Source organism: Camellia sinensis, chromosome 2 (genome assembly GCF_055761805.1).
Source record: "Camellia sinensis isolate YWXY chromosome 2, ASM5576180v1, whole genome shotgun sequence".
NCBI lineage: Eukaryota > Viridiplantae > Streptophyta > Magnoliopsida > Ericales > Theaceae > Camellia > Camellia sinensis.
Window position 1 is genome coordinate 117,947,866 of NC_138962.1, and position 15,891 is coordinate 117,963,756.

The following is a 15,891-nucleotide window of genomic DNA, read 5'->3' on the forward strand; positions in this document are numbered from 1 at the left end:
CATTTAACTATTTTTATTTTATTTAGTTAATTGTTTATTTAAAAAAATTCTTATTATTATTTTCTCTTTTCTTTTTTGGGAAATCTTGTTGTAGTTTGTTTTGTTTAGTGGAAAACCATATTCTTTTCCTTGTGTTTAACCAAAAAGCATTGAAGCGGATTAAGTGCATCCACCAATTTGCTAAACCAAAAGGCAATGTGTCAACAAGTTTTGTGTTTTTTTATTTTATTTTATTTTTTTTTTGGTCAAAAAGAAAGGTTTCACAACTATAAGATGAAAGAAAGTGTTGTAATTTAGTTGTCCCCACTTGTGTTTGATTGAAAAGCAATTATGGACACGATTTACTGTTGGATACTTCTAGCATTCTTCTAAACCAAAATATGACCGAATAAATTAAAAAATAAAATGCCAAAAGAGAGAACGAAAAAAAAAAGAGGCACAATTTTGGCCTAAGAGAACAAGCAAAACGAAATGACAGGTTGTATTTCACCTACCTAATTAGAATTTAGGTTTTGCTAAAGATTCTCCAACCATTTAGGTTATTTGTATCTACTTCTTTCTGGCATATACTAATTTTTAGGATTCACACCACTGATGTAGTTTGCTTCTTGTTGTAATATTAATTGTATCGATTTTCCCCTAAAATTTTTCACATTGTGTCAATGTAGTCCGATTGATAATACCCTTCTATAAATTGAATTGAAATCAATGCACAAAATAGTCCATTCACTCTCCTCAAAATGATTGAGGGTTCATTCCCTTTTGAATGGACCGGTTTACCCTTGACTTTTGTTCAATTTCTTAACCGGTATTATCAATTGGATTAAATTAACACAACGTGAAAACATTGAAGGGTGTAAAATTGATACAATTAGAACTACAGAAATCAAATTGACACAATAGTCAAATTACAAAGACCACATACAATTTTCCCTAATTTTTCTTGTCCTTCATTGTTCCAATATATTTGTCAATCCATTACATGATGGAAGGGAGTATTTTATGATGACAAGAAATGGGTTGGAGTTTGTTGCACCATAAAATTGACGCATATCTTAATCAAGAAGTGACTCAAAGCAAGTAACTCTTTTTAGGCAGGCTGAAAAAAAAAGGTTTGAATATTTACTTACCATACAAATCTGTACTAACACAGGTATTGAGTATCCCAATTCGATCCTCATCTGACAAATCTTCACTCTTATGTTGTGTTTGGTTGGAGGATTTGGGAAGGAATTTGGAAAGAGAAAGAGAAAAGGTGTGTGAAACTAGGTGAAATGTAGGTATATTTTATTCACATTTCACCTAACTTTTCCCTTTCCCTTTCTAATTCCCTCTTCAAATCCCTCAACCAAACACAGCGTTAGTCTTTTGGTAGAGATACCATACCATGTCACTATGTCCTAACAAAGAAACCATATACAGTGGTGTCATTCCCTGGCTACCACGGATCATTGGCCCATGTTCGTTCTTGTTAATCATCACTTCAGCAATTCTCACAGTTCCATCAGCAGCCGCAAAACATAGGGCAGTGTTCCCATTACTGTTTTGAAGTTCCAAGTCTTCAGGATTCTTCAGTCCCACCAACTCCTCCACAAAGTGAATGCGTTTTGCGGCTACTGCAATGTGAAGTGCAGTTTCCCACCCTTTTGTGATACTAGAACGTATCACAGTTGGAAATATTTCTATGACACCATTAGCAGCTTTCCAGTCACCCTTCAAAGCAACTTGGTAGAAGGCTTAAACATATGGCAAGATACTGATCCCTAGCTTCCCCTATGTAAATTTTAAAGCACATATCATCGTATCAAATTTTCGAAAACTTAATATCACAATTAACCAAAAATTAAGTCATATAAACAAAAAAGCAGAGATAATGAAATCATTTTATGGCATAACTAAAAATTGGTTATTAAGATAGCCACATCATAAACCTGCTGTTCTCACCCCATGTTCAAGAAAATGCTAATCATACAAAATTTTTATACACACTGCTGAAACAATGACATTTTTACTCTTATGCTGTCCTAACCAAACACAGCATTAATGACCAAACAAATATTGTATGGCTTGTCATTTCTGTTACATAAAAGAAGTTCATGGATACACAGTAGGATTTACCTCGCTAAATACGCTCCTGAAAAAAAAAAACAATGGGGAGAGAGAGAGAGAGAGAGAGAGAGAGAGCTTACGAGAGAATAGATCACAAGAAGGAGCAATCAGCTGAGGTGAAGTTACAATCTGAATTTCAGGTCCATTTTGTATTCCCCCTTCCATTGGTGTGCCCTCTTCCATCAAATGCACACTACTACTTCACAGCTTTGCACTTTAATCTTTTGTGAAAAAGAATGAGACCAAATGTGAAATAATGGAAGCTTATACATATACAGATATAGAAATGTATTTATAAATGATTAAAAACGCCGCTATAGGCCCTAAAAAGAATGAAACACACTGCTAGAAATGAGGGTTTTAGCGGCGTTTAAAAAATGCCTCTATAGGTCCTATAAACGCCGTCAAATCCTTTTGTGACGTTTAATACCAAACGCCGAAGATGTGGCTGTCGCTATAACTTTATGACGCTTTAGAAACGTCGTTATATGACTATAGGAGGCGTTTTCTACCAGCGGTAATATGACATCACCATGTTATTTAGCGACGTTTTTAAAACGCCGCCGTATCTCTTTTTAAAAAAATCCAACCATTGGTATAATATTTAGCGACATTTTTAGAAACGTCGTGATAGCCTCTTTTTTTTTTAATTGTGCTAATTTTATGTGATTGAACTAAAAAATAGCACTAATATGAAATAATAACTCCCATTCAAAATGTAACATTAATTCACTTTCCCATTCAATTTAATATTCAATCACCATTAATAACAAAATAACATATCCAAAAATGAATTGTAACCAACAAGAAGGTTGACTGAATTGTAACCTAAGCAAGTGGCCAACAGCTTTTCAGGAAAATTGATTTAAATATTCCAATGAACTAGAGAGAGAACCAAGGAATGCAAGGAAAACAAAAGTGAGGTTAATTTACCCCATAAAGGAGGAGGTACTGAGCTCAGGACAAGGAATGCAAGCGCAAAAAACGGAAGTGAGATTAATCTGATGACTTCACATTCATGCTGATCTTGAGCTGGCCAAGTCCTCCAGATCTTGGTGACAAGCCTTCATATAATATTTTTTTGCAACAATTTATTTATGCTTCTGCTGAATTATACCAAAACTTGTCCTTAATTCATCACGAAGATATGCTTTTTCAATACTCATTTTCTTCAATTTTGGCCAAAATCCAACAGAGAGAGCAAATTGTCGCAATATCTCAGGCCAGGTCAATGGATTTAAGTGGCGCTACCAGCTGCGTATATCAAAGCTCCAAGCATACGCCTGAAAGTAAAACAAAGGAATAAAAAGTATTTCAGAATGAATAAACACAAAATCAAGCCACAATTGACAACAAGATAGAAGCAGCAACAAAAACCAACCACAGAACAAAGCTTACCCCTTCAACAATCTGTGGATGGCCACCTCCAGGATTGGCAGCAGTATTTTGATTTACTTCCAGCCCAGTCGAAGAGGGTGTCCTTGCTACATCCTCAATATCTTTAATTATGGATCTTAGAAGAGCTACATGAATCTCCCCTAACAACCTTGGATCCTGAAAATAGTAGGGAGCAGTTAAAACAATAAGATGAGAGTAAGGATAAAGCAAATAGTCTAAAGGCAAAATTAAATACAAGGATCTCAAGAACTTACATAATCATGAAAAGCTTGAACAAATTCATCCAGCATAAATGGCCAAAGCCCCAGAACGTCAGCAAAATTTATTGAAAATCTCCAAACCTAAAAATCAATTCACAGGTAATAATATTAGAATGATCACAATACCTCCATAAGCATCACCATTAGATCCAGTCCATATGTTGCTTGAAAAATTGTAGTTCAATCACATTTAGATAATCAAACACCAAAAAATCACCATGAACTTTCTTTATTACCCATACTTCTTTCCATTACATGGTAACTAATATATACTCGAAAAAACATAATCATCATACAACAAATAAAAGCATCAGATTGCCTTACCAAATTATGAACGTTAGATTGCCATTATAATCAAATTGCCTTACCAAATTAAATTTTTCATAGCTTTGCCAAATTAAAAACAAATAGATTGCCTTACCAAACTATACATGTTCATAACAAATAAAAGCATCAGATTGCCTTACCAAATTAAAGTTTTCATAGCTATGCTTGACTGCAGGCAAAACTTGAGGTTCAAGTAAAATGATAGATTCCAAAAAAATTATGTGATGACATGTTGGAGAAGCATAAAGACCATAAAAACACTAAACCGTCTCATCTCACTGCTGTTGACATGTCTAAAGAACCACTCGAACTAAATAAGGATTTGGGAAACCAACAAGGTCAGCCATGTGAACAATGAAAATAAGAATCCATAATAACAGATCAATATATAATAAAGTTAAGTCCAGTACCCACCATAAGTCAATAAATTCATCAACCACCCTTAGGAGAACCTTCTTTGTATAACTCGATTATTATTGACCCTTTTGAGGTATTTAAAATCTGTTAAAACAGGAAACGAGTGCCACTTGAGAGAGTTCATAGTACTAAGCCACTCTGCCCTTGGCCAACTTTTTACTAACCTGTTAGTTCTACTAAAACTCATGACAATAATTTGTACATGCTACAAACTTTAGTTTAGTAAACTAGAAAGTGATACCCACCAATCATACTTTTAAGTCATACCTATGAACCTATGTAAGTACAGATTTTGGAATACACCCATAAATACACTTGTATAGACTTAAATATATCTATAGAGGTGTTCATCTGCAAATATTGCCTCTATACATTCATATAGATTTACTTGCGTATGTCTAACCACTGCCACCTAAACAAACATCAGATTTAATCAAATAAGCAAAAAAGTACATCAAAGTTGAAAGGTATTACCTCACTACAAGTTGGTTCCAAATCCAAACTTTTCTTGGTGATTTCTCTAGTCTGCTTAACTTTCGATATATGAGCAATCCTTTCGGACGTTGAATTGCCATTTACATAGGCCTGCAACAAAATGGGTACAACTGAAAGGGACTCTTAAATCAGATCAAATGCCTGATTGATTAATTACATAAAATCAAAACCATATATAAAACACTTTGGTACCCCTGTATTGCCTCTCCAGCCACATTTTGCTTGAAAACAGGTCCACAAAGCTGAATTCTTAACACAATAAAATGCCCATGATAGATACAGCTAGTGAACTGTCAGGCAAGAAAACAGAAAAAAATAAATAAAAATAAAAGAAATATGGACAATTTACCCATTCGCAGTGATGAAAATGAACAAGCTCTTCTCCTCTGAATCCCCACCTTTGCACTATAGTAAAAAGAAAAGCAAAACATAAATAAACATTTATACTGGAAGAAAAAAGAATGATCCAACCCACTTCTCTTCAGTTTTAATAAACAAATATATAACACACCAAGTTTAATGTACTTTTAACTAATTGGTTAAATACTACTTAAATAATTCCTAATATATAACAAGATTGTCAATTCAAACAATCAAATAAACACAACTACATAAGTGTAGCAGCATATATTACATAGGTTTCAGATAAAACAAACACAATATAGCTTCTAGGAACAAATTTTGGAACAAACAAAGCATACCATTGGGCAACTTAAGTGGTTGTACTGCCCTGGTTTACAGATATTGCTATCAATCCCAAGCTCCTCCATTTTCCTCCTCAAAATCTTCATTTCAGCCAAGTCAATACCATTCTCTTCAAGGATCTCCCCATAAAGTTGAGAAACTAAAGCAATTCAAAACACCATACTCTCAATAACCCTTCAAACAAAAATATATACATTAAAACACTGAGAAACACATATATGTGGATTTAAAGGGGAAAAACCTGGTGTGTAAAGAAAATTGTTCATAACTAAAGAAGAAAATAACATAACTAAAGAATAAAATAACATAATTAGGGGTTCATATGATACACATTTTTTAAAGGAGTGTATATTAGAATTTTCCTCAACTTTTAGTTTTCAACTTCCAATTTTATCAAACACCAGTTAACTCTTGAAAACATAAAGATGATGCTAGTTCATAGTTTTCTTCAATGCTAGTTTATTTATTTTCAAGAAGCAAATAAATAAAAACAGAAAGGAAGCAATAGAATTTTTGTTGGCCTTTGAATTTCTATTTTGTTGGCCTTTTAGTTTATAATAGATAACCTTAACGAATAGAATTTTTACCTTGAATTGGTAAAGAACCACTAAGGTTATTTTGAGCCAGAGATAGAGCTTTCAGAGAATATAATGCTCCTATGGATGAAGGAATACTTGCAAAGAAATTATTCTCACTCAAATCTAAGATCTAAAGATGGGGGAAGGATGTCAAACCTACCAAAACATATGATAAAGGTACAATAGAGCCAAGAGAACTCAACAAAATACAATCAAGATTGCAGGGTGATCCTAAGACAATTTAAATAACAAAATTCTTGCCTTCCATTGGTAGTGTTCCATTGAGCAGATTTCCTCTGAGGAGGAGGACCTCCAAATTGCTAAGATTATAAGTCAATTCTGTAACCCAAGTGAAAAGACTCCTTAATTAGATTGAGATAAAGAAAATAGAGATAAATATAATTTGATGTTGTGAACTATATTCTATGGGCACCTCAATTAGTAGCTCAATTTCAAATGAAAATGTAATGTTAAAAAAATTTAAGGACAATGATGCCATTGATGGCAGTAATAGATTCCAGAAAGATAAATTTGACAAAGAACTATAATTTTGCACAAATTGCTAGCTGTAAGACTTCATTTTTCCAACTATTTTAAGTCTTCTCAACACTTAAATGGAGCTAAAAAAATTAACTTATGCAGCATGAATTTGAGCAATAAAAAATACACATACCTTGGTTAGAAAGTGGTCCTTCCATGCTATTGGACACTGAGGATAGAAACTTAAGGGATGGGAGAGCACCCAAAATCCTGAAGGCATCCTCGTCAAAATTATTATAACTTAGATCCAGATGTCTCATCTTGCTCAAATTAGACAGTAGTTTAGAATCTGAGCATACGACCATGATCAAATGTCATTAAAAGTCAACCCCAAAGAACCATAAGTGAAAATGACCAACTTATTGCTTTTATAGGTAATTAGGTACTTTTTAAAAAGACTTTCACTCTAATTCACAATTGTAGAGAATATATATATATATATATATATAGTGGTATGGAATGAGAGCGCACACCCCCCCCCCCCACACACCCCCCCCCCCTCTTTTTATTTCACCAAAAACAATAATTAGGTAAACCACAAACCGCTAGCTATGTCATTCTAATTAAAGAATCAATACACTTCCATTTGTTTCTACTCATGGGGAATTACTTGCTATGTATAAAACCAAACAATGTAGACAATTTCTTTCATAAGTAACATCTAACATATTTAATCATATTTTCAATTTCAAATCAATAGGTAAGTTGAACCAGTTAAAAAAATAATAAATAATAAACAAAATGAAACAAAAGAAGTTGTAAAGCTAGAAGTACTAACAACTATTTCCCAGCCTTCTATTTCTTTTTCTTTTATCTTGCTTTCTCTTTTTGGGCTTTTCTATTATTTATTTAACTATTTGAAAATCAAGAGCACAACCATTGAATAGCACCATCATTATTTTACACATAATTGCGCAGTAGAAATCTATGATCTTGAATGTTATTTTAAGTGTCAGCTATCTAAAAACAAAGTTATAACATTAGATTTTTTTTTTTTTTTTTTTTTGGTTCATTTCAAGTAGACATTAAAATGCTCTTCTGAAGCTCAATGAATGACACAACACTCTAAAATTCATGCATTGTCCAATGCCTTTGTCAAATCCTCTTTACTTTAATTGATTCATGGCCTTTCTCTTTATGTGAACTTGTTGGAAATTGTATCAAGTTCCTATCTTTAGATGTTGGTTTTTCTTTTATGTAGTATTGTTGTGGCAATAATTTCATAATATTTGTAGTAATAATTTGATCTAAAAGAGGCTTAGAGTTAAGAATTTGAGCATGCCCAAGGTTTTAATACACCCAAGGGTTGAGGGGCTTTCCTCTCATGGAAGAGCATGTTTCTTGTGACAGTAATAGAGTTGATTCTCTAAAGAAGAATGAGTAGTGCTACTTGAGTAGAGTATTTAGGCCAAAATTGCAAACCGACTCCAAATGGAAATTTTCTATTAAAAAAGCAAGTTAAAGGGTTATGCCTTGGTATCATATCTATTAAGTTGTGGTTTGTAGGTAGTATTATTTTGTTTGGGTATTTTGGTAGTACAGTCAATTTGGTGGGTAAAGAAGGTAAACCACATAATTATGTTTTCTGCTTATTTTTTATGCTTAATAATTCCTATGCTATTTTTTCCTGCTAATTCAACAAGACCAACGGCAAACTGAAATTTGCATGAAATTTGCATTTTAAATTTACTAGTTTTATTATTGGCCATTAAAGTTCATGAAGCTTGAGTTGAACCATGGGGGCAAACTGAAATTTGCATTTTAAATTTATGGATGAATGTATATGTAATTTAAATATATATATACTAATGTATATGCAATCAAAAAAATTTACACACTCATGTATATGAATATTTTAACACCTATGGGGTTTTATACAGGGGCATATACCACCCAACACAGACGAAAACATAAAAGATCAGTGAAAATGTAAAATTGAAGTAAAAACTTAAAATTTTATGAGTGTATTTCATAGTTAACTAAAAAGTTTACACAAATATAAAGAGATTATTCCGGTTATTATATACTTTTAGAGACAAAAAGCAAAAGCCCCCCAAAAAATGGAGTGATTGAAAGATTCCATACCCATTTTTTTTGTATTTGTTGTAAACTTCAGTCAATTGGGTATAGTTTGAATCTGCTAACCTACTGTTTCAACCCCCACATACACAAATCACACAGAAAACCAATATTAGAAAAGAAAGATAAAAGATTAAACCCGTATATCAATTTCACAGAATATGAGGCAACAATAAACAAGATTAGAAAAGAGAAGAGAAGGGAAGAAACCATTTGGAAGCAACGTTGACAACAAGAAGAACCTTCCCTTTGTATGTGCTGAGATCCACCTCCTTACCCTTGCTATCCTGCACATCCCAAACAAATTCCAAACTTTCTCAAAATCCAAACAAAACAATTTGAACAAACACATATAAACATGTATGTAAAACAAATAAAGAATGAGAGAGAGACCTTGACTGAGAAATCATGAATGGATTTTTGAGGGACTGATTCAGAAGCACCCATCTAGATTGTGACCAGAGAGATTTGTTTACATTTAAAGATTTCTATTTCTTGAAGGTTTGGCCAAGACAACAGCCAGCACAGAGCACCAATATGTATATATATGTGTGTGTGTGTGTGTGTGTGTGTGTGTGTGTGTGTGTGTGTGAACAACATGGAGAGAGTAGCCTTGAAAAAGTTTTCCATCACATTATTTTCCCAAGAGATTTGCATTTCAAAACAAACACCATATAATGATATTGTTACATCATTTTTATGGAATTTTTTGTATGCATAAAGTTTTCCTATAGGATGTTATGTATGAATCAGTCAAAAATACACAATTCCAAAATGTCAAAAAGCCAAGAGAACCTATGTCATTGCCAAAGCCTTGTTATGCAGAGGTTATTGTGTGCGCATATATACATATATATATATATATATATATATATATGCATGATAACAATTGAGTTACTCAAATTTCCATCATTTTTCTCTAGTATGATTATAGCTCTACATGTCACCATCGTCAATGGAAAAAGAGAAAAAGTCAATGTGGCAATGTCAATCCATGACTAGCTACCATGATAAAATATGTACATATATATTTTCAAAAGTAGAGGATCTGCAATTCAACTCGAGCAGACGTAGAGACGACGACGACGACGACAACAACAATTCTATAAATGCATTGTTTCAAATGCAATCAATCTGTGATAAATGTGCAACAAGATTGAATCAAATGGAATTGAAGTATTTGGAGCATTTGAAATTCGTTCTTTTTATCAAATGAAATTCTAGGAACGCTTTGAGAATGGAATGTGTTTGACTTACCATGTAGGGAACACCATCAAGTCAGCAAAACTAGCTCCCAAGAAATCCTATTTGGTTGTGTTTTTGTTTCCGGTTCTTGTTTTTCTTGTTTTTGGAAGAAATAATGGAAAGTTTGAAAATACTCAACATTTTCATTTTTTAGTGAAATTAGTTTCTTAGAATTTTTGTGAAACAATTCGCCAAACCAATTTATCCGGAACATGAGAACAAAAAAGAGAAAACAAAAACACAAAGTGGCTAGTGTCATAAACAACTAAATAGATAGATTCTCACCAAATATATAGGGTATGCAAACATGGAGAATGGAACTTTAAATCTTAGGATTTTGGTAGATTCATCCAAAGTCTTGTATATCTTCTTAGGCAACTGTAACCATAAGAGTAATTAATTAAATACTAACATATATGAAACATTGGAACCATAAAATATATATATATATATATATATAGAAATGCTAAACAGACCTTATCAACCCCAATCAAGGCATTCCCTTCCATCTCCTTTGATGAGGCCTTCGGTGAAGAACTGACCATGCTAAGTCCACCCTCTTTATCTGCGAACAATTGGAATGTAGTTTCAAACATTGTTACAGGTCTTAAAATTTTTGAATACAATTGTTAAAGATTGAACTTGCCTAGCAAAATCAGAAACAGAACATGTTATGTTTTGTGTAGATTTAAAGGATAATTTTGAACAAATTAGAGCTAAATAGCATAACTGCAAATACAAAAATAAAAATAACTGGCCTCTTTATCTTCTTTTTTTACTTCGACTACACTATAAAAAAAAAAATAAAAAATACAGGGTATGCATATAGAGAAGCTTAGATGAATATACATTCTTGGAGTCTTCACTGCTTGCAGTCTCGGCATATATGACCAGGCAGAACAAAACTTGTTTATATACATGGTATGCATGTTTAATGGGGTGTCTACACCTTCATATTATTAGGATGATAAAGTCTGAAGTTTCCAACAACTTATTATGCATAAAAGATAAAAGAAACTCACTCAAACTGTTCAAAATATCTTCTATTTTTCTTCATGAATGAAGTCTTAAAAGGGCTATGATGCAGCATCACAAATTGCCACAAATTTCTCATCATCAAACAAATCTATTAGTTAAAGACCAGCACTCTAATAAAACATCAAACGGCTGAAATAATCAAATTTAATAAACTATTAAGTGAAACCATCACTTCAGTGAATTCCAATCCGTTGTTTTAAGCAAACATAGCTAGTTTTTTAACATGGCCATACTCATTTGATACATAATTCAACATATAATCCATACGAATATATAAAAGGTTACAGAGTTTCTTGTTGAGATCTATTTTAAAAAAATTTGTCAATCTATTCATATATATGTATGTATGTATGTATTTTGTGTTCAATTTTAACATCTACAATACACATTATGATCTTCAATCGATCAATAGATCTTCAATCGAAACCTACCATACTTGAATCGAATCAATAGATCTTCAATCTGATCTAAGAATGATAAAGTAGATGAAACCTAGCATACTTGAATCTAATGATTCCGTCAGTAAGAAGATAGAGATGAGACTGATCAACACTTACTATGAAGAAAGAGCTGCGAATGCGAACACGAACTAGAGAAGAGGCTTGAATCGATCTATGAATACTTGAATCGATCTGCAAATACGAAGGGGTTCAGCTATGGTTCTACAAATATGAAGGGTTGTCTCTGAAACGAAGGGGTTTGAAGCGAGAGAGAGTGAAATCAAGGGTTTAGAGAGAGAGAGAGAGAGCAAGACTGAGAGTGAATAATACTTGAATTGATCTACGAATACATGAATCAATCTGCAAATACAAAGGGGTCCAGCTGCGGTTCTACAAATACGAAGGAGTTTGAAGAGAAGACAGAGAGAGAGAGAAAAAAAGAAAGAGTGAAATCAAGGTTTAGGGCTCTTTTGGGAACCGGAGAAAAACGCCACATTTTGTGGCTGAGCAAAACGCCAAGTTGCGTTTTTGCTCATTTGGGAAGTGTCAAAAAGTAGGTTGGAAAATTACGTAAGTACCCTTAATGTTTACATCTTATGGGTTTGGGTAAAATGTAATTTTATTAAGTTGGGTAAGGATATTTTAGTCATTTTAGTGTGATGTAACACCATAAACAAATATTAATCCAAAAAAAAATAGTTTTTTACCAACTTCCCAAATCACTCCCAAAAAGCTTGGTTAAAAGCAAAAAAGTTGTTTTTTACCATCTTCCCAAAATACCACTTAGTCAGAAAGAGGGAGACTGAGAGAGAGTGAATACGCTACTTTATGTTCTCATATGTTAAAAAAATAAAAAATAAAAAAGCACATTCGAAGGCGTTTTTAAAACGACTTCTGAAATTAAAACAGTGTTGTATTATTAAACAAAAAATGCGACGTTTATAAAAACACCGTTAAATGTTAGAAACAAAGGCATTTTTTTAAACGTCGTTAAATAAACGCCGTTAAATCCCAGTATTCTTGTAGCACATTTATTAAACATAAATTATGCTGGAACAAATGATAAAACAAGAATTACATATATATATATATATAAAAGTGTTGTCAGCACTGTACACAGGTGCAATTTGTGTAATTGCAATGCTCAAACACCATCAAATTTTGATTATTTATTTATTTATATTTTTTTGCAGAGATGAATAGAAACCTGAAGTGAACATTGTCAAATTCACTACAGAGGCTTTTTGCATCAGCTTTATCGCTAATTCCAGCCCTCTCCTCCTGTGTACTTTGTGGAAATGCCTCAATTTGGTGCTCTGTTTTTTGCCTCAATTTCATCATTTTGCGAGAGAGAGTGGTTAAGTTATGATGTGTAATTCACCCGGTTTAATTTGTTTTTTATTTTTCATTTTTTTTACCAAATTATTTTTATTTTTGTTATTTTTTTATAAAAAAAAATGAATAAATAACATAATGAAAAATGTCATACAAATTAATAAATTTTTGTTACCGGTTGATTATTGTGCCTTTTTATCCGGTACGTTTGAATTATGAATTTTTGTTTAAGTTATATTTTTTCATATATATATATATATATATATTTTAAATGTATACTCCAATTCACAATTCAAATGATAGTCTTATTGAATATGTTTAGAAAACTTACAAATATTATACATTATTTGTTACACGTATTTTTTTACAAAATATATAATTTTTTAAAATTTTTAATATGTATTCTAAGAATATATATATTAACAAAATTTTAAGTATAAATATAAATCAGTTAAGAGACAGTAATTACCTCAATTAATGATGATCCAAAATTTTCTTGGATACTTGGATACTAGTTGATAAGCAAAAGAAACTCCCACTTTGCTAAAACATCTTAAAGATGCATTAATTGTCGAGAACAATGAACTACAACAATGGCAAGAATTAGATGATGGAATGAAGATATAAAAAAGATTTGCAGATGCCAAGAGACAAATGAATTAGACATACAGCCCTGTTTGTTTTGGGTGTAATAGATGGGAGGGGATTAGGATGGAAGTGGGATTATTTAGTGTTATGTTTGTTTGTAGAGTTGGGGAAAAGACTAGGATGGAGGAGGGGATTAAGATGGAGGTTGGAAGGGGGATTGAGATGGAGAATGTGGAGGTGGTATTAGAAAAATAGTGAGGGGATTAGAATTTTTATTTTATTTTTTGCATATTGGAAATTTTTTTTAAACATTAATGTTTAATTTTTTATATTTTTTTATTTGTTTTATTATTTTATATAAAAATAATTTAACAATTCCTATACTAACAATTATCATCAAAATAAACATAATTTTACTTAATCTTCTCACTAACAATTTCCTCAAATCCCCAAACTATAAATCCCCTACATTGTACCTCTGAAAACAAATCTAAGGAGACCGCATGTCTTAAGCTAGTCAACCACAAAAAAGCTAGTCAACAAGAAATTATTAAAAAAATTTGTATTGTTCGTTTGAGAAGGGCTAATTTAGCTATTTTAGCCACAAAAGATAAAATAGGCTATTTTAGCCACAAAAAATAAAACATCTTATCCAACCCATAATCATTACACTCTTCTCTCACAAAAAAAGCCAAAAAAATCAAAAAGTCAAAAAGCCCTTCCCAAACCAGACTTTTTAGCCCAGGCTAAAATAGCCAAAAAAAAGTCAAAAAGCCAATCCACTTCCCAAACCAGCTTTTAATTGTTTAATCTCTCACTGAACCAAAAAATTTGAATGTTTTATATGTGAGTATGATAAATTACACTAACTTTTTTTTGACGTGCGAAAATTATAGCAAATTTTATAATTTTGACATAATTATATAATTTTTTTTATAATAAAGTTAAAGAGACTGAAACAAATATAAATAGGATGAAAAATATAAAAATAAATAAATTTTCAATATAAAGAAATGGTGGCAACATAGTTTTTTTTTTTTTTCCATTTATATCACTAATGAAATATTAATAAAAATATGATTAACTATTAAGTGAATTAACATGTTAACATGTAATTATGTCAAAGTGATAAGCTTATTCTATTTTTTTCAAACCTTACGAAAAGTTAATGTAATTTATACCTTTAGAGCATGTTTGATTGAGAGGATTAGAGTATGGGATTGAGATTATTAATCCATTGGCCTAATAGTCCTGTGTTTGTTTTGACATTTTATTTTAGGATTATTAATTCAATGGATAATTAATCCAACAAATTTATGGGATTATTAGTAATGGGGTAGGGGTGTGTTGGGAAATAAAATAAAAAGACTCTTTTACCTTCATATGTTTTCCTATTCAATGCAAATCAAACAACAGACAAAGAGATAATTTATCCTACTAATCTAATTAGATAGTGAATACCACACTAATTTAATAGAATTATTAATACCTTCATTATTAATCTTCTGAATCAAACACGATCTTAAAAGTAAACTATGTCAAAAGTCCTTGAACTTTCTATATTTTTTCCGATTAAACACTTAGACGTTTTTGTTCAACAAGATAATTAACTTTTAAAATGTGGACATTTTAACGTAACCTAGTATTAAGATTTTATAGCATAAAGGACATCCAATATTTTAATAATGTCTAAGGTCCCTCAAGTTGATCCAGAGAAAATTTACGTCACAGAGAAAATTGGTTCAAAGAAATTCTGGGAAGAATTTCTCTGGACTTTCCAGAGAAATTTTGAAAATTTCTTTGACCTTCCCTAAACTTCTCACTGTATATTTCTCTTCCCTCTCCTTCTCTAAATTTTTCTACCCTCCATATACTTCCCACTCTCCCAGAGAAATTTCTCTTCCTTTCCACAAAATTACATCTCCAGAGAAATTTTAAATTTCTCTGTCCTCCCTGCCTCTCTTGGACTCAACTCTCCAGAGAAAATTTAGAAATTTCCCTAGTCTTCCTTTCTTTCCAAAGAAATTTTCCTTCTTTGGTCTTCAGAGAAATTTCCCTCTCTAGAGAAAATTTCTATGGCCTTCCCTACTCTCCAAAGAAATTTCCCTTCTCCAAACCCAGAGAAATTCACTCAAACCAGAGAAATTCCCCCTCTCCAAACCCAGAGAAATTCTCCCTCACAATCTTTTCTGGTTGAAAATCATAAACCTCAGATAAAATGTGATCCATGATTCATACATTGGCTGGAGTGTTACAAGATCTGTCAACAGTACCTTGGGAAATTTGAAGAAACAAACTCAGAATTTATGGCTGCAGAAATTATAACACACAACATGT

General features: G+C 32.0%; 3 protein-coding genes across 6 annotated transcripts; all 3 read right to left on the bottom strand.

Annotated features, from left to right (window-relative positions):
• Positions 1-1,344: 1,344 nt before the first annotated feature.
• Positions 1,345-2,274, bottom strand: LOC114286154 (uncharacterized). The gene is made up of 2 exons (XM_082912945.1): positions 2,190-2,274; positions 1,345-1,736 (listed from the first exon to the last, which is right to left on the bottom strand). The coding sequence occupies exons 1-2, from the start codon at positions 2,272-2,274 to the stop codon at positions 1,345-1,347; spliced, it is 477 nt and encodes a 158-aa protein (XP_082769071.1).
• A 544-nt stretch (positions 2,275-2,818) lies between these two features.
• On the bottom strand, positions 2,819-7,241 carry LOC114286109 (homeobox-DDT domain protein RLT1-like). Of its 2 annotated transcripts, none has more exons than XR_014361569.1 (3): positions 4,986-7,241; positions 3,508-3,663; positions 2,819-3,392 (listed from the first exon to the last, which is right to left on the bottom strand). XR_014361569.1 is itself a non-coding variant. In XM_082915478.1 (3 exons), exons 1-3 carry the CDS (start codon positions 3,795-3,797, stop codon positions 3,357-3,359), a joined length of 228 nt encoding a protein of 75 aa, XP_082771604.1. In that variant the 5' UTR covers positions 3,798-3,869; the 3' UTR covers positions 2,819-3,356. The 2 variants fall into 2 exon arrangements, 1 of the variants encoding a protein (XP_082771604.1); XM_082915478.1 differs by lacking the exon at positions 4,986-7,241 and adding an exon at positions 3,762-3,869.
• Positions 7,242-8,182: 941 nt separating this feature from the next.
• Positions 8,183-12,019, bottom strand: LOC114263334 (putative glutathione peroxidase 2). 3 transcript variants are annotated; one of them, XM_082915480.1, is made up of 5 exons: positions 11,749-12,019; positions 10,630-10,718; positions 10,439-10,531; positions 9,119-9,195; positions 8,183-8,977 (listed from the first exon to the last, which is right to left on the bottom strand). In XM_082915480.1, the coding sequence occupies exons 2-5, from the start codon at positions 10,696-10,698 to the stop codon at positions 8,818-8,820; spliced, it is 399 nt and encodes a 132-aa protein (XP_082771606.1). In that variant the 5' UTR covers positions 10,699-10,718; positions 11,749-12,019; the 3' UTR covers positions 8,183-8,817. The 3 variants fall into 3 exon arrangements, 2 of the variants coding, with proteins under 2 accessions (XP_082771606.1, XP_082771605.1); XM_082915479.1 differs by having other exon boundaries at positions 10,630-12,019; XR_014361570.1 differs by lacking the exons at positions 10,439-10,531; positions 10,630-10,718; positions 11,749-12,019 and adding an exon at positions 9,302-10,354.
• Positions 12,020-15,891: the final 3,872 nt, after the last annotated feature.